Source organism: Nicotiana sylvestris, chromosome 11, assembly GCF_000393655.2.
Source record: "Nicotiana sylvestris chromosome 11, ASM39365v2, whole genome shotgun sequence".
Taxonomy (NCBI): Eukaryota; Viridiplantae; Streptophyta; class Magnoliopsida; order Solanales; family Solanaceae; genus Nicotiana; species Nicotiana sylvestris.
The window spans coordinates 162,267,361-162,290,267 of NC_091067.1; the positions used below are offsets into that span (position 1 = coordinate 162,267,361).

The window sequence follows — 22,907 nt, forward strand, 5'->3', positions numbered from 1 at the left end:
GAGGGTCCAAAGGAAGCATCTTAACTTTGTAACTAACCAAAGGAAAAATCAAAGAGATTTTTTATCCGTAGACTATTTTCACAAGGTTGGGGTAAAGTTTGCACACGTACTGCCTTGATGGTTGTTATGTTATCATAGAGAAAATTGGAAAATAAGCGGATTTAAATCATATTTTTCATATAGTAGAAGATATCACCAATACTTCTAGTTTAGCAGCTTCGTTGAGAGTTTCTAGAGCTACTCATGGCGCATTACCTCAAGGATGACGTATAGTTTTTTTGCCGAATTATATTACAGAATCATCTCAAAGATTTCAGTCAGAGCTGATGTATATCAAACGTGAATTCCTCCTTTAAAAAAATACTGCTGCTTTGATCTTGCTCAACAAAATCATTACAGCAAAATAATATATGTAGTTATGTTTACCCTTAAAATTGGATAAGGATTGAATTTTACGCGATTTTAAGGATACGTGATATAACTTGATACATATTAATATTGAAATTAACGACAATAAAATAAATTCAAACTACAAAATTGACTAGCCTTAGCTTCTGAGTTTGATCACCTCCGAGCCAAGAAATATCTCAACTAATGTTTAGACCTGAACAACAAGATGATAAGAACTAGAAATGATTAGTATATTGCTTTCTTTTGGTGTGTTACAAATGATCAGAACCCCCTTTAAAAAATATCATGATATGCTAATTAATTGGCCTCTTCTTGATACGTGCCGAGATTTTTGCCGTGATTCTCGACCGATTGCGGATATTTCGGCTTTCCGTTATTTGACTTGGTAAGTTTTCCTCGATCTTGCTTGGTCTTGATCTTGCTCGATCTCGATTTTTGAGTCACGAGCTCGACGATCTACTTTTGCGCCTTGATTCGATATAACCCGAGCTAGAACTTTGACCTACCATATATCAGCCTCGAGTGGACAAACAAATGGACGAACCTAGTTTTGAGCGTATACAAGTTCAATATTCATTTTCTCATTTTTCCTGATCTTCAATATATAAAATTTTGAAAAAGATATAGACTACAAGGATGGTCTTCTCATCTTTTTAAATTCTGTTTCCTTATTCATAAAATTAAAGTATTTGCCTTACATCATTTTCCTTTGTGAGATAATAACTACAAAGCCTTTGGATGGGTCCCACTATATACTTCATTTTTGGATTTATTCGTAAATTATCAAACCTTATGTTTATCCACATTCCATACCTTAAAAAAATATCGACCTATCTACTCAGCCAAAACAATCATCAAAATGACACCGTTTCACCTCAGAATTTACTTCTTATATAGTAATCTCTATAAATATCTCTCAAAGAGCTTCCGAAATCTTCACTCTCTCACTTTATTTCACTTTCCAAATCCAATCAAAAGCAATGATTCTACAAACCACAACCCATTCCTTCACATTTTCATCTCAACCCATTTCAAGAAACAATCTTTTCTTCAAAAATCTCACCTTTTTCACTTCTCCTTTGTTACCCAAATCTTTTTTACCTAATCTTGATTACAAGTTTTATTTTGGTAACAAAAGGAACTCACTTAGTGTTGCTAGTGGTAGAACTAAAACAACCATTGATGCTACTTTGCTTGAAGCTCCTGTAATATGGGCAGGTAGAGTTTGTGTTTTTTATGCTCTCTTGAAAGCTGGCTTAGCTGGATCTCCTTCTAATCCACTTGTCTCAGGTATTTTTTTTAAAGATAAAAAGCATTAAGAATAGGCAAATGGGGTTGTGTTTTTTATATGAAAAGTATGGGATTTGAGTATTTAGATTGATTTGTAGTGTAATAATGAGAAATGGGGTTATTTTGCTTTATGTGTAGAAGTGTTTTTTTTGAGTCTTTAGCTTGATTTGTAGCGTGTTAATGAAAAAATGGGGGTTCTTTCATTTACTTAGGAAGTGTGGTTTTTGATAATTTAGCTTGATTTGTAGTAGTGAGAGATGTTTTTTAATTTTTATTATATATATATATATATATGGGAAAGTATGGTATTTGAATATTTAGCTTGATTTACAGTGTGATATTGAGAAATGGTACTGCTTTGTTTACTTGGGAAGTGTGGTTTTTGAGTATTTAGTTTGATTTGTAGTGTGATAATGAGAAATGGGGTTATTTTGCTTTATGTGTAGAAGTATGTTTTTTTGAGTCTTTAGCTTGATTTTCTAAATTGTTAATGAGAATTGGGGTTGTTTCTTAAATGGAAAAAACATGATATCTGATATTTAGCTTGATTTGTAGTGTGCTAATAAAAAATGGGATTGTTTTGTTTACTTGGGAAGTGTGATTTTTGAGCATTTAGCTTGATTTGTAGCGTGTAATGAGAAATGGGATTATTTTGCTTTATGTGGATAAGTATGTTCGTTTAGTCTGTAGCTTGATTCGTAAATTTTTAATGAGAAATGATGTTTTTTTATATGGAAAATCGTGATATCTGATATTTAGCTTGACTTTTAGTGCGATAGTGAGAAAGTGGGTTGCTTTTTTTTGGTATGGGGAAGTATGATATTTGAGCATTTAGCTTGATTTACAGTGTAATAATGAGAAATGGGGTTGTTTTTTTACATGGGAAAGTATGTTATTTGAGTATTAAGTTTGATTTACAGTGTGATAATGAGAAATGGGGTTGTTTTTTAGTATGGGAAAGTATGATATTTGAGTATGTATTTAGCTTGATTTTTGGTGTGTTAATGAGAAATGGGGTTGTTTTGTTTATTGGGGAAGTGTGGTTTTTGAGTCTTTTAGCTTGATTTGTGATGTGTTTTGGTTGTAGATTTGGAGGCTGATGGGAATGCTGATTTGGGTTTTGCCAAATGGTTTGAAGAGTTACAAAGCAAACCAGGTTTGTGGAGTTTCTTTGGTACATCTACTTTTGTTTGTATTTGTGCTCTAGGAATGAAGATTTGTACTGTATGAGTTGATCTATTGATATGCTGATCAACAATCTTCACTAGTCTTACTTCTAGAAAAATACTGGCTAAGTAGAGTGGTTCTTTCTTTTTTTCTTCTTTTTAATTCTTGTGGCAATTGATAGGAGTATTACTTACATGACCAGCTGTTTTGATCAATGTTCTAAAGTCAAGACTAGCTTAGGAAAAACCAACATAGTAGTTGGACATAAACTATATTTTGATGGGGTTTTAAGTCTTGAGCTCAACTTTAAATCCTTAAGGGGTCGTTTGGTATGGTGGATAAGCAAATATAATCCTGGGATAAAAATCTAGTACCACCTTATCCCTTGTTTGGTTACTAATTCTGGGATAGTTATCCCAGAATTAAAAATAGCACCGGGATAACTTACACATGCCAGAGGATGGAATAATAATCCCAGGATAAAGTGGTAAAATTAATAACCCAGGATTAATACAACATACCAAACAGTCAATAAGAAATAATACCAATATAACCAATCCCAGTATAACTAATCCTAGCATAACTAATCCCAGCATAACTAATCGCAGCATATCTTGTCTTCAAACCAAATGACTCCTAAGAGCTTTGTTAAGGCCTCATGGTTTTGTATCTGAGAAGAACTTCCAGATTAATAGGAAGAAAGATTAATCGGAATGAATAATAACTTTTCTTCTATGATCGATCAACATAAACATCAACACCTATAGCACAAAAAAAAGGGCTATGCTCTTTGTGCTGTCTTACATTGCCATAGGACACTGATTCTCACCTCCTTTGTCCTCCTTTTGGATGAAAGCAGTTGGAAGTGGACAAAATGAGGATTAACGAGAAGGGAATAACAACAATAAGAATTTGAATCTTCTTAATACATTCATGTTAATGGAAAATGTATTTTTGTCGTCGTACATGATGTTACTTGAACAAGTAGTTGCTTTGACAATGCCACTTGCTACCTCCAGCGGTCGTACATTTGCCACTTGCTATTGATAAATCTGTTCTGTTCACTCTTTGTTACATATGATTTACATATTTGTAAATGTAGTTGCTGCTTATCTGCAGACCAGTTATTCTCTGAACATTTTCTGCCGCTTGGTAAATGAAAAATTTAATGAAATTCTTGTTTACCAGAGAAGGAAGCTTCTGACAGAAGGAAATTAGTGAGCAAATGGCATCCCACTACTAAGGGAACACTAAGACGAAATTACAGGATACCATCTAAACCTGAAGGGCGACGCCTTCTGAAAGCCATTGCTTCCTTGTTATCAGACGATGACCACTTCAGAGATGCCACTTCTCACAAGGTAACGAGACCTTCAAATTTTTTTAGGTGTTGAACTACATAAATCTTTGTTCAATATTTCCTAAGAAGTATTTATTTTATCCTTCAGGGTTGTCAGATTAGGAGGGAGAGTGCTCATGGAGAAAGTGTCTGTTGCAACAATGTGCGAGCGTTGTTTGATGAGCTCCCCACGCCACATCTTACTGTCGAGATCACCCCTTTCCCTGCTGGTCCTCTAACTGAAAATGACTATGCAAAAGCTGAAAAACTAGAGAGGGTACTTAGATCAGGTCCTTCTGTCTAATTAGAGTAAGCCATATTGAACTCCTTTTCGTATGTATTTCTTCTCTTTGTACATAAGCAAGAGAAACTTGTGCAATGTTCCTACACCCCTTTTCCAACAATTTCTTGATTATTAAACAAAAGAAGTACAAAGTATATGATCATGAGATATCCAGCAAGGTGAAGATTGTTGACTAGCTTTTTCTGCATTACCTGAAGCCTAAGCGGTTGTTTGGTTGGGAAACAAGTTATTCCATGATTAATTATCTCGAGATTTTATTCCGGGATTGTTATCCTACCCTTCCATAGGTGGGATTAGTTATATTGCGATTTTATTCCAATCAAATATGGGATAAACTCATCTTGAATTTAATTTTGGGATTAATTATCCCGTATCCCGTACCAAACGAGCCCTTAGTGAACTCATTATCAGTTTCTATAAAAGTGAAGATTGTTATGAAGAGATTCTTTGTTCTAGTGAAAGCTTTTTATACCCGACTAAAAGTAAACGAAGTACAAAAAAATATGCATATAGATACAAAAAATAAATAAATGAAGGATCTATATACTGTCTCCTACCTCCTTCCAATTTGAAAGCAAAAAACATACAGCTCGTTGGGCTACCCGCTTCTTCCTTGTACTAGATTTTGACTTGAATTCCCCCTTAAAAGCGAAAACGTACTATATGCCTTTAAAATAAAAAGAAGGCCGGAAAAAAGAGAGAGCTTCTTTCTTTTCTAGCTTTGGCAGGAGGAATGAAAATCCTATCCTATATACAAAAAAAAGCACTTTGCCTAAAATCCCAAGTTGCCTCCCCTCTCCTCTGAGGCCTATCGCATCCGCGGACTAGAAAAAATGAACAAAAAGTAGTTAAGTCGTGAGATGATTTGGGTAAAGTTTATTCTTTCTATAAAAATAAATCTTAAGGGAAGAAATCTGGAAAACTAAACAATAAGTCATTGAGCATCATCCTCAAAATCAATTTAGGCATCGAATAGTATGCAACAAAGTATATATTTCAGTATAAACTTCTGCATAAATTAACATAATCCCCGTATCATTAATACATCATTTTGTTTTTGGGGAAGTTAAATACCATAAACAAACGTGATATTACTAATTCCCGTACTATAAGTTATTTCCTCCGTTCACTTTTACTTGTCCAGTATTTCAAAAATAAATTCACTTTTACTTGTCACTTTTAGCATATCAAGAGAAGACAATTTCTTTTTTCGTGTTATATCCACAATATTAATTACTCATTTCAGATCATTTTCTCAAATCCACTAAAAATATGCATAAATTAATATGGATATCATGGTAAATTCTGCACGTCATTTATTATTTCTTAAAGGGTGTTCAAAATCCACAGCGGACAAGTAAAAGTGAACAGAGGGAGTATATGAGAAATAAGTATTATTTAATACAAGGTAAAGAGTAAAATGCCCATAAATTAGGGAATCCCTACACCGTTCCTATATCAAATTATCAATCCATGTATTAATACTCACCAGTCACCACATAACAATAACTGCATTATTATTCGCTGCAAAAATAATTCTATATTATTATTCACCGCATAAACAATCCATGCGCTATAATCTCTGCAAAATAAGTGCTACTGTGCTAGTATACCATTCACCATCCACCCAAATTCCTTCAACAAGTAGGCACCAAGCAAGTACGGATATGCATCTTTTATAGAAGTGTTTCCTAAACACATTGCTTCTCCTGTAAAATATATCTATGAGAAAGCATTTTCTGCAATACAAGGGAAGGGAAATTGGAGGGGTTGGTTACTGTCTCTATGAACCCCAGTAAAAAGAATTGCATATTAAGAATTATAAGCGATACATGGACAACATAGAATTTTGCTTAAAGCAGGAGCGGGGGCGGGGGGGGGGGGGGGGGGGGGTTTAACGATCAACTCGAAGACAGCTTGAATCATTTAACTCCAACAGAGGCCATCAAGTCTTCATATTCAGGATCACTCTCTTGTTTTTCTACCATTGCCGGATTACCACCGGGATGAGGACGCCGAGGGACAGAAGTGGGTGAGAAGGGGTCATATATTTGATGTGCTCCAGAGGAGCTGGAGACAGGCCTACTGTGTCGAAAGAAGACATTGTTGGGAGCCTCAAAATTTTGTGGTCGAAGCATGGCAGTTGGATTATTTTGCTGAAGAGGCATCGGGTTTCCTACTCTAGGAGAGAAAGAACCTACAGGATTCGGAGCTGGCCTAAAGTTCAGAGGTTGCATTTGAGGGCCGGTAGGTGAAGCTATACCCTGATTTGAAAATGCCGGGTGCCTAAATTGAGGGAGAGGGCCAGCAGGTCCTCGGGCGAAATCAGGTGACATGTGTGGTCCTGGCTGATTAATCTGATTGCTTAATAGAGGTCTTGGGAACCCTTGATTAACAGGTGGGGGATTTGTACTGTCTATTGCTGGTCGTAGATAAGGGCGCATCATCTGGTTTGGAGGTGAAAATTCCTGAGAACCAAATTGCCCAGCTGGCCTGGAAACAACTTGAGATGCTGGATTCTGTGGATGGTGAGGCTGGAATGTAAAATCACTACTGGCCTGCAGTGGTTTTGGAGCTCCAGAGGAAGGAGGTCTCATGGAATTAATATTAAGAGAACTTCCATGATTTGGATTAGGTGAGAGACTATGCATGACTTGTTGTCCGCTAGATACAGGGTGGTTCAAGAAATGAGCAGGGTTAGATCCTGAAGATGGATGCATTGGAGGCGGCATACGTGTTTGAGATTGAAAAACGGAATTCGTAGATGGAGCTGGTCCAGATGACTGGGGTGCTAAATTATGGCCATGTGAAACATCTAAATGTGGAGCGGTAGAGATGCCCATAGGTCGTGAAGAAAGATGATGACTTCCTTGACCCGTCTGGGTGTTCCATGGTGACTGTGACCATCCAGGAGAGCTCCCGCCTGGGGTCAATGGTCGGTCTGGGTATGCCATAGGAGGGATAGACTGAGGCATTGAAGACATAACAGATCTCAACCCCTGTGGAAACCCTGTTGGATTTGGTTGGCTCTGAGAAAATTGAGGTGGAGTCATATTGGATTGAGGTGGTGTAGACCCTAAAGATGGTATCAGATGTCTAGGTCCACCAATTTGTCCGAGATGAGTGGAAGGCATGAAAGGCTGCCGCATTAGTGGTGGTGCCTGTGGGCTAGAGTTAACAAAAGGGTTTCGCGGAACTGAACCAAATCCATCTGCCATACCCTGTGGTGGGCCAAAGGGTGAGGGTGCATTTGACAGGTTGGTAGGAGATGGAGATACTTGGTGAGGGTTGCTGACCAGGGATGCTGAAGAACTCCAGGAGTTAATGGGTCCTGGAAATGGAGTTACTGTATTCTGAGATGTAGGTCCAGGAAACCATTGTCCTTGATATGGCTGAAAATGACCTTGTAATTGAGCAGGTTGCGTCCCCACAACTGGTTGAGCCACCCCTTGATTTACTACAGGAGGAGTCGTTGGGCCTGGTGTTGCTTCGCCGGAAATAGTTTCTCCATCACCTGACGATTTTGCGGTAGTCGACGCTGGAGTAACCTGAAAGCCAAATGGAACACTTCACTTTATGACACAACCAAAACGAAGTTTCAAGAAAAACGCTATTGCATGGAAAAAGGAAAAAAATCTGAACTGCCAAACTGACATTGACAATAATACCGAGTAAAACACATCATACTACTGTTTACTTACTGAAGCTGGGGTAACCAGAAGTTCAATTAAAGCAACTGCAGCGTCAACCTTTTCATATGTCTCAGCTGATACTTGGACATACATTTCCTCATAAGCACCAGAATCATTTTCACCAGAAGTAGCTTCTATCTGGGACAGATGTAACACAGAAGTTAATTTTCAAGATATCATGTTGAATAATAAGAACATGCCGTTGCCGTTCGTATACGAGACTTGAAGCCCAAACACGACGATAGATTGCATACTGGGAGCCAGTAGGACATAGATTTTATAAAGCTCCTGTTCGGAGGTGTTCAAATGCCACTAAAAATTTATTTGAAGAATTACCTAGTCTAAAATATAAATGAAGGATTAAATTGGGGGCATTACCTTCTCTCCAGTATCTGCTTTGGTACCATAAACCTTTACTTGAGCTCCAGTTTCCTGGTTTTCAGTGATAAAAAAGCACTCAATGACCAGGAACTCTTTTGACTACTATGCGATCTACTCAATAAGTAGAACTTCAAAGGTCTTGGATGCTAGAAATTAATTACCTTTTCCAGTTGCTTATGAGCAGGGCCAAAAATCAAACCTATAAAATTGTACCCAGGATGTTCTTTGATCTGCATTGAAAACATGCAGAGATGCCTCATGAAGATCTACCACTTCACCTTTAGTGAGAATTATGCTTAGTCTTAGAGGAATCTAATTTCATGTCTCTTGATTAATATGCTTTTGAATTCCCATACTTGTATCATACAGCTTGACCTTAAATAAGTTAATACATCAATAAAGCAAAGCTTAACTCTTGGCAATCAGTCTAAAACAAAAGATACGACAATTAAAAATGTGTACATCTGCTTTTTCATATTTAAGCTGCTCCTTTTTGTTGTGGAAGCAAGAGTTGGTGCAAGGAGACGGACAACAATTTCTACATTAATCACCCACAGTGCAAAGTTTTTCTTGTTTTGCAAGGCAAGCAATCATGCTTATTGGTATTAATGCATTTTCAAATTTTATAAGATTTCAGTAGTAGTTACTAGAGTAGTAATTTTAAGCCGAGAAGTGTTATCCAATAAAATACAGACGATCCTTAAAATTGCTGCAGTTAATAAGAATTCGAAAAATTAAGAATCAACTCACAGAACCCAAAATGGAAGCTACTACAAGGAGAAAAGAAAAAGAAAAAACACAAAGTGCCAGAAACTGTATTAAACTTACAGGTAATGGGATCTTTGCCTCCTTGGGTACAGGCTTATAACCAGCAGGTGGCTTATAGCTGGGATTCAGTTTTAGAATCTCCCCTGAAAATGTATAAAAACAGGTAATTTGTATGGTATATTTGATAATGGAAGAGTAAAAGCCAGTACTCAAGGGATCAATCACAACATACCAATGGCTTCCTGTCTTTCAAGTTCCAGTGAACTCACGCTCTACATCCACAAAAGACATCAGCTTTTGAAGCTAACCCAAGCAAAATTTGCTACTAAAAGATCTTATAAATTATTTTACCTCATCATTAGGTTGATGGTCCGAAGACTCATGATCTTTAGCAGGGGAGGCTGACAGTGCGTCCTTGCTGCCTTCACCCTCCAAAGTCCTAGAACTCAGTAGCTGTGTTATTTGATCCACCCGACTCTGCCCAAAATTTGTACCATTACAAGGCAGCAATATCACTTAGTGGCACCTGGAGTAGGAATTCATAAAAGCCATTCACATAGAATGCACCGACTCTTAGGACCAATGAACAAAGGGAAATCTTTAATTGCCACCAAGCAATAAAACTCCTTCCCATAAAATTGAGGCCTTAAATGCCTGCAAAACATTTTTTTTGTGTGTGTGGTGGTGGGGGTGGGGGTGGGGGTGTTGTTGGGATGCTAGAGTCAATCGAATTACAAAGTTCAAGAAACGGTCCACTTGAGAAGAACAGGAACAACCATCAATTCCAAATCTAGGATGATCCTCATGTCGCATAAATATGTGTGTGGTTATGTTGTATCTACTGTTTTGAATTGATCAATGTAACATAATATATATACACTTCGAGAATTAATATGTGCACACTTCTTCATCATAAATTAAATGGATAGACTTATTGCACGTACTGTGTGTAAGTGTGGACTTATGCATATTCCATAACATAGTAAAAGTGAACTTTTATGGCAGTCAGTGCCCTTTGCCCATGTTGTGGATTTCACAGGAAAAGGCATGACAATGTTATAATTCTTTTGTATCTATATGGGAAACTTGTGCTGCATAGCCTGAAGGAGCACCAAAAAAAGTGTAATTTTGACACGTCCCTACAATACTGAGTTTGGAATTAATGGCAGTTTATATTCTTTTGATGAAGAATATAAAAGTTATTTCTTTCTGATGCTAGAAAGACTAAAAGGAACGTAAAAACCAATAAAAAGTGTAACTAGATATATATTTCAAAGCATTCTAAAGCACCTGATATGCCAAGGCTCTTGCTTTTCTGACAGTGGTATCTTGCGTAAGATCAGGGCCCCACTTGGTTTTCCTTTGCACCTGTTTACTGCTCTCTTCATTAACAGAATCACTACCTCCTTTTTTCCCTCCTCGATATACCGGAACCAATGAACCTGCTAACTTGTTTTTTGGTATCACAAATCCGGTTTTATTGGCAAACATAGAGATCTTTGGGCTGCTCAATGATGTTGCAGATGAAGCAGCCGTCTGGATGCGGCTAGATGCCTGCTCAAGTTTGGCGCTCATGTTTCCTTTTAAGCACACTCCAGTACTCGGTATACTAACACCTGCATTACGTTTGTGGTCAAGAAATCAATCCAATGGGAATCATAGCCAATTGAAAGCAAACTATACATTCAAGAAAAAAAACAATGTAAGTTGCCTATCTAATATTGAATTCAATTCTGGCCATAAGTATGTAAATCATTAGACAGCTAAATCAACAGAGATTAGTTCAAGCACTCATTGATACAAAAGAGGCAGCTAGTCAAAACTCCACCTAATTCCACCAAATTTAAGTATGTAAAAGCCACATTTTAACTAAACTACTACTTGTGCTACTACTACACTTATAAAGAAAAAGCATTAGCATTTAGATATTACAACATAAAAGAGCAGCCCGGTGCGGGGTCCGGGGAAGGGCCGGGCCACAAGATCTATTGTACGCAACCTTACCCTACATTTCTGCAAGAGGTTGTTTCCACGGCTTGAACCCGTAACCTCCTGATCACCTGGCAGCAACTTTACCAGTTACGCCAAGGCTCCCCTTCAGATATTACAACATAAGGATTTCTTTTTCCTTTTACAACATAAAGAGCTCTTTACAAATTCCATAGCTCGTAAATCTTAGAAAAGGCAACTGGAAATGAATATGAGGCAGGGTATCCAGTCCACTTTTGGCCTTCACTAATCTCCTATATGCTTTACATGGACCACATAAATTCCATGGCATAGACAAAATCATAAGAATAAGAAGTATGAAATCCACGGAATTGAAGAACTAACAATCTCACTATTGGGTAAAATCTCACTATTGGGTAAAATCTCACTATTGGGGTCTGGGGAGAGTAGAATGTACCAGACTTACCCCTCACTCGAAGTGTAGAGGCTATTTTCGGGAGACACTCGGCTCAACAGATAGACAATAATATCAGAAAAGAAGCACGGAATTGAAGAACCTTAATATCAAAAACCCACTTTGTATTTCAGACCTAAACACACAAAAAAAACACATTTTTATAAAGGAGAGATGAAGAACCTTAATTGAATAACTTGAAGTGTACTCTACAGAAGAAAAAACATGGTGGGGATAATTTGGGATTTTGGATTGCAAAAAATGGGGGAAAAAATTAGGATTTTGTGTGAGAATTGAAGAGTGAAAAGGATGATTGAGTGTCGAGTGAAGAGAGTGGAGGTTTTTTGAGGGTTAATGCAATAAGGGTTTATAATTCCAGTGATCCTTTTTTTTATTTGTCATTTACGTCCCAAACTTTACTTTAAAAATCAAACTGCTCCTTTAACTTTAAATAATTGACATTATCCTCCTCCTATTCTATATCTTTTTGCCCTTGTCAATCTCAACCCTTTCTCGATAGGCCAAATTCATTCACAGACCTTTAAAGTTGTCCGTCCTTTTCACTCAACACACTCTATCTTAAGTGTGTTTCTTTTAAATACTCCAAGCATAGCTCAAATGTGTCATTTGAACATAAAATTTGAAGGTAGTCAAACACAATAGGTGTGTGTAATTCACATGCCAAATTGACGAATAAGACGAGGACATATGAATTTAACAAGAAATTTTAAAAAAAAATGGAAAAAAAATTAAAAGTAAAAACGAGAACCCCACCCCACCATCGTCATCTTCCCCAAATGACCCATCCTTGCTAGAGAAATCAATTTCTGGTCATTTCTTTCCAACGATATCCTTCTTCTCCAATTTTTTTTTCCTCTTTCTTCACGTAGTAGCTTTCGCCTGAATTTGTTTGAAAGATCCAAATATGATTTCTTCTTCTTTAGATTCACGAAACTTCGCCGAAAAAATTAAAGTTTCGCCGAAATATTTTGAGATGTAAATCTGATTTTTCTTTAGATTTAATTCACAATTTTAATTTTGTTGAAAAAACAAAATTTTATCGGGAAAAATGAAGTTTCGCCGGAAAATATTACTGTTCAGATTTTTCTTCTTCCAAGGGCATCTCCAACCTTTACCCTATTTTTGGTCCCAAAATGGAGATTTACCCATTTTGGGAATAACTTACTCCAACTATTCCCCAAACTTTTTTATATTCTTCTCTCTCTTCTATATTATTATTATCTTTCATTTCAATTTCATTTGTTAATTTCCATTAAACAAATTCCATCTTTTATTTTTATTAATTTGTAATTTCCATAATTAAAACAATTCTACAATAAAATTAACTTATAATTTTACATAAAAATAATAAATGCACGAAAATTAATTTATCAAAATTATACACCAAAGTTAAGATATAATATTAATATTATAAAGACATTGCATAAACATAATTAGGTATATATAAAGAGATAAATTAAAAGATTAAATAATAAAATAATGATAAAATGAATAGTAATGGTGAGATGAATAGTGTATCCCATATTTGAGGGAACACTATTCATCCCCATTTTCGGGACAAAAATGGGGAGGGTTGGAGCTAAATTCTCCCAAAAAATTTTCCCATTATGGGAGATGGGGGCAAGGTTGGAGATGGGGGCAAGGTTGGAGATGGCCTAATTGTTAATTTTGTTACTTTTGACATATCCAAATGTTGACAAGAGAAGATGGAGGTAACAAGGCTTTTCTCTCTTGGTAAAGCTCACATGGTGGAGCTCTTTGATTCTTGAACTTAACTTTTGCTAATCTGGTAAGACTTTGTTGTTTTTGGGCTGAGAAGCTAGGTAAAGCTCACGTGGTGGTGCTCTTTGATTCTTCAACTTAATATTTGCTAACCTGACAAGATTTTGGCTGAGAAGTGCTCACATGATGGAGCTCTTTGATTTTCGCCGGAATGCTATAGCTAAACGTGAGGAAGAAGAATGGAGAACTGTAGGTGTTCTTCGTAGGTAGATAGAGATGTGAGAGAAAAAAAGTTACTACTTTATTTTTTCTATTTTTTTTTTCCTATTAACGCTTGTTCTTTGAGACCCATGACAATATCATTATATGAAATGTCACGCTCTTTAAAGAGGTGGGCAGTTTACACTATGCCACACCAAAATTGTGTCTAACTGACATATTTGAGGTGTTCAAATGAAACAGACTTAAGATAGAATGTTTAAGCGAAAAAAGCGGATAACTTTAAGGGTTTGTTGATGTATTTGGCCTTCTCTGTACTAGTAAAGGATGCCCATGCATGAGCCCAATCACTATATTGCACGTCTTGTTTATTTATTTTTTTGAAAAGTTTGCACAATTTAACCGTCTCAAAATAATAATCAACTCTACTTTTTCGGATATTAATATAAATTATACATATCTATACATAATCAATATTTATTTTTCTAATTATTTTTTTGCCGATTGGACGCTGTCACGCCTCCTTTTTCCGGCACCGCGAGGGTACAAGGGAGTTTTTTCAGTTAAAGGACAATCGAAACGGGATTTGTTTATTTATTTCAGAGTCGCCACTTGGGAGATTTAGGGTGTCCCAAGTCACCAATTTAATCCCGAATCGAGGAAAAGAATGACTCTGTATTACAGTCTGCGAACCAGAAATCCGGATAAGGAATTCTGTTAACCCGGGAGAAGGTGTTAGGCATTCCCGAGTTCCGTGGTTCTAGCACGGTCGCTCAACTGTTATATTCGGCTTGATTATCTGATTTTATACAAATATGAACTTATGTGCAAATTTTAACTTTTTACCGCTTTTATTATTATATTTATTTATTTTTTTTAAAAAAATGTGAACATCGTTTAAAACATGTCTTTGGATTACGTCACATGAAATGCACCCGCAATCCGGAACACATTTTTATTCAATGTTTTAGGATTTAGATTTGGGTCGCATGAAATGCGCATCCGAGTTTAAGAAGGTAAAATTAATTAAATCGCGCCTAAAGAGTCTAGCGCGTTATTATCTTTGGGGAAGGAAGTGAAATTCACTAAACAATCCATCCCAAATTCTAAGTATTTTTTTTAAATAAATAAATAAATAAATGAGATTGGAGAATCCTGCAAATTTTTGTATTGTTTACATCTATTTATTTTTAGCGAAATCCTTCCTTATTTCAAGAATATCCTTTAATGACTACATTTTTATTATTACTAAGTTTGTCTATAAATATAAAATCAATCTCTACATTCTGAAAAATAACATATTAAATAGAAGAGAAAAACAAATATCAACGGAAAGTAATAAAAATTATAATTATAAATACAACTTGAAATTGTCAAATAATTTTTTTTTTTAAAAAAAAAACTAATTATCCCATAGTCGGATTAAAAATCATATTGTTAGATGACTTGAGCTATTGAAATTAATTATTTACAAATACTGAAGATTAGAAATAATCTTGATTACTAAACCGTATTTCTAAAAATTAAATAATTTAACCTTAACTAACCTTGTTTTAATTCAAATCATGTCCTAATACTTGATTCGCAAAATTAATTCATGTTTTAACTGAATTTAGCTACATAATTCCGATTAACTTAACGTTGACGATACTAAAACCCTTATGAATAAAGAACTTAATCAATTTTGCCAAACTGATTTAATAAAGCCATTTTTACGTTATTTTCTTCTATTTTAATTATTTGATAGTTTAATCAGTAATGAACAGGCTTAAATATATACTACCTAATAATCAGGTTAAAACAAAACATTATTTAATACATCGCTACAATATGACTAATTATGCAAAACAACGGTGATTTACAGAATAATAATACATGAAATAACCTAAATGCAATTAATAAAAAAACTAAATTAAAAATTTAAACTTCCATTCTTCATTTTCAGCTTACAAAAGGCCAAAATTACAGTTGTGTACCTGGTATTGTCAATATAAGAAGAAGAAAGTCAACCACGTAGTACGTAACACAACAACAATAATAATAACCAGCAATCCAGTCAACAGAAATCCCAGTGACAGATTTCAAAATCAAAATAAAATCCAGAAACACCAACAACAAACAACGGACAGAAACCAAGGGAATTTTCAGATTTTGAAAGGCTAATTAATGTTTAACCCTTCTTTTCTAAACCCGTATATCAGAATATTTATCAAGTGTGTACTACTCTCTCTTCGAATTTCCAGCTCCTTTTTTATTTGTATTTTTTTTTGAAAGTTTTAATATTTTTTCGGAATTTCTTTCTCTCTTAAATATTCAGCTCTTTTTTTTTCTCTATATATCTCTCCTCTTTTTTCTGTCCCCTCAAAATCTGATTCAAGTCTTTTATTTATATCCCATCCCAAAACCCTTTAATCAATTAATAAATCAACCACTTTCTCCTACCAAACTCATTATCTTCCCACTCATCCCCCACTACATTAAACAAATATATCAACCCCACCCCATTACATCTTGTTCCCCATGCCTAACATAAACAAATACAATATTCCCCTCCACTACCTTATGTCTTGTCCCCCATTATATTAAACAATTATATCACCCACACCCCATTACATTTTGTCCCCTATGCTTAACATAAAGAATTATTCAAAATGTTCAATTCCCAAACTACCCCTCCGACCTTATTGCAATTACCAATTTACCCCTGAACGTACTGCAATTTACCAAACTACCCCCATCAGCTATAACCAATCAATTAATCAAACTCAACCAAAATATAGCAAATATGACCAATTTCTAACAATGTTCAACAATAAATTCAAACTAAATGATGAACAACAAAGAAACAACTAAAATTATCTTGATTGAACAACATCTTTAACAACAAACAAACCTACTTTCAGATTCAACACCAACAAACATGTATATTCAGATTTCTAAATTCAATAATCATTTGAACTTAAAATTAAATCTAACAACATTACAACCAACAATTTCTATATTAAAACTAAACAAGATCATGAAGCAAGCTGAAGAAATAATCATAAATGATAAACAACAAACAAGAAAATCAAACTATACAAATTTCGGATTCAAGATCAACCAAACAAAGTATGAACATAAATGAAAAGATTCAACAACAATAACAAACAAACTTTATTCAAACTTCGAATTAAACTTAAACAAAACAAATAAACATATTCAAATCACTAATCTTCAAATAATCAATTAATCTTTCTTAATTAAATCCAACAAAAATTATAACAAAGATACATGATTCAAAAATTAAAACCAAAACATAACTTCACATTAAATCACTGAATTAAAAACGAACTTCAAAAAATGAATACGAATTAAATCTATATTAACAACAAACAACGGATTTAAACGATTTAAACTAATACCTTTCTATATTAAAACTAAATCCTCTTAAAATTAATAAAACAAACTGAAAAATAATATAATTGAATCTTCAACTTAAATCTAACAACAATATAATTAAACTAACAATTTTTATCTGAAAATAAATAAGAAAAATAAAGCAAACTTATGCTAATTCAAAATCTGAAAATATCAAACAAATTATGGACGAAATAAAACTTAGAACAACTAACCGTAAATGACCAACGACGAACATCTAACGAACTCTAAACGAAACCAACGAAACTTGGACATAAACGGACTTGAAGACGACGAAGCAACAAGCATCAGTCGAGGTGAAAGATGAAGAAGAACGCAGCAAGAAGCAGAAGCAGCTGGAAAGGCAGCAGCAGCAGCGGCGCAGCAACGGCAGCAGCAGTAGCAGCGCAGCAACGACAGCTGAAGCAGCTCGACGCAGCAAGAAGCAGAAGCAGCTGGAACGCAGCAAGAAGGAGAAGCAGCTGGAACGCAGCAAGAAGGAGCAGACGATGCAGTAGGGGAAGCCATGGATGAGCTCAAACTCGACGATGACGAAGCTCGATGGAGGAGGGCAGCTATGGAGTTGTTGGTGCGTGTGTGTGAGTGTGACGGGGTGAGGGGGAAGGGCTGGAGGGGGTGGTCGTTGGGTGAGGGGAAAGGCAGCCATAGGAGAGGAGTTGGAGGTTTGAAGAAGAAGAAGGTAAGAGAGGGGGGGGATGGGTAGTTTTTAGGTTTTTTTTTTTTTTGGGTTTTTTAGTTTTTTTTTTTTTTTGTGAAAATGTAATATATGGGAGGGGGTGTTGGGATATTTGGGTTATGGACCGGGTCGACCCGGTTTGAAATGGACCGTGTCGTGGGGAAGGTTGGACAATTGTTTGGGCCTGGGGTTGAAATTTGAAGAAGTGGCCCAATCCGATTTTTCTTTGTATTTTTGCTCTTTTTCTTCTTTTATTTTTCTAGAACTAAATTATAAAAATACTTAAATTATTATTAAGAACTAAATTAAGTTATAAAAGCGCATATTAATTCCCAATAACAATTAACGCATAATTAAGTAATAATTAAGCATAAAATTGTGTATTTGGACATTAAATGCTAAAAATGCAAAAGATGCCTATTTTTTGTAATTTTTTAATTTTTGTAAAACAAACTTAATTACTAATAATTATAGAATTAAATCCTATATGCAAAAATGCGACATATTTTTGTATTTTTTTATTAATTTAACAAATAAACATGCACAAACAAATACAAATAATTATCCAAAAATATCACAAAAATTCTCAAAATTGCACACCAAGGAAAATCATTTTATTTTGAATTTTTTTTGGGAGTAATTCTCATATAGGGCAAAAATCACGTGCTTACAGCTGCCCTCTTTGCCCGAAGACACGAAGGGTTTTCGTGCAAAGATAAAGTGAGCGATTTTTGCCCATCCGAGTACTCCGTGTGAAGCAGTTTTTGAAAAAGATTTGAACGAACCTTTGCTTCAGAGATTTCCTACATATCTTGGGCTGAACAGGAATCAGGTCAATGTAGTTCGGGAAGTTTTGGTAGCTGGGACTACCATGGGACTGCAATGTTACTGCTGTTGCATGCTACTTTTACTGTTTGTTGACCTCCTTATTACACCATGCTTTAAAAGAAAATACGAAGCTAGACTAAGCTAGAAATTACAGAATCTTATCTGTCTTCCCCTTACTCTGGTTGCCTTGCTTTCTTGTCGGCTTGTGTTTCCTCTGGTGCCTTTCTTTCAAAAACTGCTGGGATGACACTTGCCTTTTTCCTTCTTGAACATAAGTTTTATTATTCCGTTCTGTCTGCTGGGGACACTATTCCTTCATTAAAGCGTGTTATGCTGGGGATTTTTGTTGTATCCTTCTCATTACTGATTTCTCTGTTTGATCTGGAAATGCGTTCCTCTGTTCTGCAGGCAGGCTCCTGACTTCAATCTTAACTTTTGAAAGATGACACAACCTCAATTCTCCAGGCGGGCTCCTGACTTCAACAACTTTAAAAATATAACAACCTCCGTTCTCCAGGCGGGCTCCTGACTTCAATAACTTCTTTAATTTTATCACCTCCGTTCTCCAGGCGGGCTCCTGACTTCTTCAATTCCTTAAAATTTTATCACCTCCATTCTCCAGGCGGGCTCCTGACTTCTTCAACTTAAAATATATCAACCTCCGTTCTCCAGGCGGGCTCCTGACTTCAACAACTTCTTAAATTCTATCACCTCTATTCTCCAGGCGGGCTCCTGACTTCTTCAAATTCTTGCATTTTATCACCTCCATTCTCCATGCGGGCTCCTGACTTCTTCAACTTTCTCAAAATTTTAACACCTCCATTCTCCAGGCGGGCTCCTGACTTCTTCAATTCCTTAAAAATAACACCTCCATTCTCCAGGCTGGCTCCTGACTTCTTCAATCGTTAAAAATAACACCTCCAGTCTCCAGGCAGACTCCTGACTTCTTCAACTTCCTTAAAAATAACACCTCCATTCTCCAGGCGGGCTCCTGACTTCTTCAACTTTCTCAAAATTTTAACACCTCCATTCTCCAGGCGGGCACCTGACTTCTTCAAATTTAAAAATATAACAACCTCCGTTCTCCAGGCGGGCTCCTGACTTCAATAACTTCTTAAATTTAATCACCTCCATTCTCCAGGCGGGCTCCTGACTTCTTCAACTTCCTTAAAAATAACACCTCCATTCTCCAGGCGGGCTCCTGACTTCTTCAATCGTTAAAAATAACACATCCATTCTCCAGGCGGGCTCCTGACTTCTTCAACTTCCTTAAATATAACACCTCCATTCTCCAGGTAGGCTCCTGACTTCTTCAACTTTCTCAAAATTTTAACACCTCCATTCTCCAGGCGGGCTCCTGACTTCTTCAAATTTAAAAATATAACAACCTCCGTTCTCCAGGCGGGCTCCTGACTTCAATAACTTCTTAAATTTAATCACCTCCATTCTCCAGGCGGGCTCCTGACTTCTTCAACTTCCTTAAAAATAACACCTCCATTCTCCAGGAGGGCTCCTGACTTCAATAACTTCCTTCAAAATTGGTGTTTTATTCCTCTGAAAATTGCTGGGGATAACACCGATATTTTATTTCATCAATGTGTCATTTTCCCTCCTTTAAAGACTATTTCCTTTAAAGCTGGTGCTTTCACTTCCCTGAAACCTGCCGGGAATAACACTGCTGGGGAATTATCTTTCTCCTTTTAACAATGGTGGGGATGATACTGATTATCTTGCTTCTTCCAAGATTGCTTTTCTCTTAAAACTTGTATCTCCCTTCTCGTATACTACTGGGTATTTTTTCCTTCCTTCAACACTTGTGTTATTTTTTTTCAAATGACAATCTGATTTTAAAAAAGTTTTCGTAATGAGAAAAAAAAAATTTCTGCCCCAGTTTGATGATCTTCTCTGTGACCCTGTCTTCCTGCGGTCAATAATATTTCTTTTCCCTGTTTCAAATCAAAGAAAAATTTATTAGTTTAAAATGGAGGCGAGTGGTCGTGCCACTTCTGCTGAGGATGGGTTTTCCCTCTTCTTTTCCTTTCATTGCTATAAAACTTGCTAGGGAGAATATTGATTGTTGGGGCTGATATTCCTGCTGGGGATGGTTGTCGTTCTTCTTCCTTCCCGCTCCGTGTCGTCCGACCATTGTGGAGCTTGGTCGAGAATCTGTCGGAGTTGTCCTTGTGTTTCGCAAATCTGCTGAGGATCATCTTGGGATTTGATCCATAACTTCTCTTGGAAATTTGGGCCTCTTAGGATCCAGACCCATTCATCATTTGGTCTTGCGACAAACTTCTTCGTTTTGTCACCTTATCTTTGGCTTGTCCTTTTCGCATTTCGCCTTGCACCATTTTGGCAATTGGTAGTAAACTCTGAAAATCCTTTTCAAAAATAAACTACTGGGGAAATGAAATCTTTTAAACTAAGAAATGAAAGAGTGATAATTTTAAAGATAGAAAAAGAAGTCTTTCTGAGCAAACGCTGGGGAAAAAGAAAAGAAAAGAACTTACCTGAACGATATAACCAATCCCAATGATCATGTCGTACATTCCAGATCGATCAACCTAGTCTATTTGTATCAATCAATCTTTCGGATGGGCTCATCTCGCTGGGGATAAATAAATACTCAACTTTTCCAACGGTGGACCTTTTCCGCCAACCTCGCCTTGTCGCCTCATAGTGCCCCTCGAGGGGTTTTCACTAATAAGACTCTCTCATTTCTCTCAACTCTCGTTGCCTTATGGTGCCTGTGAAGGTTTTCACCAAAAAGACTCTCATTTTGTTTTATTTTTCAGCTGGGGATTGGAGCGTGTCGATACGACGCTCTTTGTTGGGGGATTCTTTCGGCTATCAATTCATTTCTAGTTTATGATCCTCTTCTCTGCTGGGGATCAGAGTGTTGTTCCTAACTTCCATGTGCATGAAGTTGGCACTTCTCGGATATTGATCGGGAGGTCTTTTTTGGACATCAATAGGGATTTTTGTGTGGGGTTAAAAGAAAAGGCTATCAAAAAGCTCAAAATAATTTTGACGGGTAAAACATTACAACTCTTGGAATCAAACTTTCTTTTCCAAAATTATAAACACAACTTCTGCTCCAGTTTTTCTTGCTTGGGGATTCTTATTATTTTTGTTACACTATGACCGAGCCGCGAGGCGCCTACGTATCCTTCTTTGAGGAATCAGGTCAAACATAGTTCTCATCCTTTGTTTTTCTTGTGATTTTTCTTTTGTCTTTATTATTTTTTTTCTTTTTATCTTTTATTTTAATTACTGACTCCAAAAGAGGGATATGAAAGAATAAATAAGGATAAAAAGGGTAAGCAAATGTTAAGGTGTTTGGATAGAAGAAAGAATTGCCTCCGTCATTTCATTCTCCGATAAATGCCAACCACAAACAAATGACAATTACAATCAAAAGAGATCATACATAATATCTTTTAACTGCGTCGGAATTGATAGCCATGTCGATGCATTTCCCTTCGATATCTGTTAAACATAAAGCGCCATTGGACAACATTCTGGTTACAATGAATGGTCCTTGCCAATTCGGGGCGAACTTGCCCTTTGCTTCTGCTTGGTGTGGCAGGATTCGTTTCAACACTTTTTGCCCCACTTCAAATTTTCTGGGGCGCACCCTCTTGTTGTAGGCTCTTGCCATTCTCCTTTGATATAACTGGCCATGACACACAGCTGCCAATCTTTTTTCATCAATCAAGCTCAACTGCTCCAAACGGGTTTTGACCCACTCATCATCATTAATCTTAGCCTCGGCGACAATCCGAAGGGAGGGAATTTCAACTTCTGCCGGTATTACTGCTTCAGTCCCGTAGACCAACAAATAAGGGGTTGCACCTACTGAGGTTCGGACGGTAGTGCGATAACCCAACAATGCAAATGGTAATTTTTCATGCCATTGCCTGGATCCTTCTACCATCTTCCTCAGTATCTTCTTAATGTTCTTGTTGGCCGCTTCAACAGCTCCATTTGCCTTGGGGCGATAAGGTGTGGAATTACGGTGTGTAATCTTAAACTGTTCACATACTTCTCTCATCAAATTACTGTTAAGATTAGCACCATTATACGTGATTATCACTTTCGGGATCCTAAATCTACAGATGATATGGGAATGGACAAAATCCACTACTACCTTCTTGGTTACTGCCTTGAAAGTTTTGGCTTCAACCCACTTAGTAAAATAGTCGATGGCCACCAGAATGAACCTGTGACCGTTCGAAGCTGCCGGTTCAATAGGCTCAACGACA

At 36.4% G+C, this 22,907-nt stretch overlaps 2 protein-coding genes across 5 annotated transcripts; one reads left to right on the top strand and one right to left on the bottom strand.

The window, feature by feature from the left end:
* Nucleotides 1-1,326: 1,326 nt before the first annotated feature.
* LOC104246831 (uncharacterized) lies at nt 1,327-4,653 on the top strand. Of its 2 annotated transcripts, none has more exons than XM_070162806.1 (4): nt 1,327-1,629; nt 2,789-2,857; nt 4,057-4,229; nt 4,317-4,653. In XM_070162806.1, exons 1-4 carry the CDS (start codon nt 1,392-1,394, stop codon nt 4,509-4,511), a joined length of 675 nt encoding a protein of 224 aa, XP_070018907.1. In that variant the 5' UTR covers nt 1,327-1,391; the 3' UTR covers nt 4,512-4,653. The 2 variants fall into 2 exon arrangements, with proteins under 2 accessions (XP_070018907.1, XP_009801021.1); XM_009802719.2 differs by having other exon boundaries at nt 1,330-1,701.
* Nucleotides 4,654-6,400: 1,747 nt separating this feature from the next.
* Nucleotides 6,401-12,097, bottom strand: LOC104246829 (uncharacterized). Of its 3 annotated transcripts, none has more exons than XM_009802716.2 (9): nt 11,940-12,097; nt 10,643-10,968; nt 9,704-9,829; nt 9,585-9,624; nt 9,413-9,495; nt 8,746-8,814; nt 8,582-8,635; nt 8,213-8,341; nt 6,401-8,059 (listed from the first exon to the last, which is right to left on the bottom strand). In XM_009802716.2, exons 2-9 carry the CDS (start codon nt 10,925-10,927, stop codon nt 6,434-6,436), a joined length of 2,412 nt encoding a protein of 803 aa, XP_009801018.1. In that variant the 5' UTR covers nt 10,928-10,968; nt 11,940-12,097; the 3' UTR covers nt 6,401-6,433. The 3 variants fall into 3 exon arrangements, with proteins under 3 accessions (XP_009801018.1, XP_009801019.1, XP_009801020.1); XM_009802717.2 differs by lacking the exon at nt 11,940-12,097 and adding an exon at nt 11,769-11,927; XM_009802718.2 differs by lacking the exon at nt 11,940-12,097 and adding an exon at nt 11,357-11,752.
* Nucleotides 12,098-22,907: the final 10,810 nt, after the last annotated feature.

Excerpts from the sequence above, each read along its gene's own strand:
- LOC104246829 (XM_009802716.2), bottom strand. The coding sequence starts at position 10,927 with ATGAGCGCCAAACTTGAGCAGGCATCTAGCCGCATCCAGACGGCTGCT. Across the intron at positions 9,625-9,703 it reads ACCATCAACCTAATGATGAG|AGCGTGAGTTCACTGGAACT; the intron begins GTAAAATAATTT and ends TTGTGGATGTAG. Across the intron at positions 8,342-8,581 it reads AAGCAGATACTGGAGAGAAG|ATAGAAGCTACTTCTGGTGA; the intron begins GTAATGCCCCCA and ends CATCTGTCCCAG.
- LOC104246831 (XM_009802719.2), top strand. The coding sequence starts at position 1,392 with ATGATTCTACAAACCACAACCCATTCCTTCACATTTTCATCTCAACCC. Across the intron at positions 1,702-2,788 it reads TTCTAATCCACTTGTCTCAG|ATTTGGAGGCTGATGGGAAT; the intron begins GTATTTTTTTTA and ends TTTTGGTTGTAG. Across the intron at positions 2,858-4,056 it reads AGAGTTACAAAGCAAACCAG|AGAAGGAAGCTTCTGACAGA; the intron begins GTTTGTGGAGTT and ends CTTGTTTACCAG.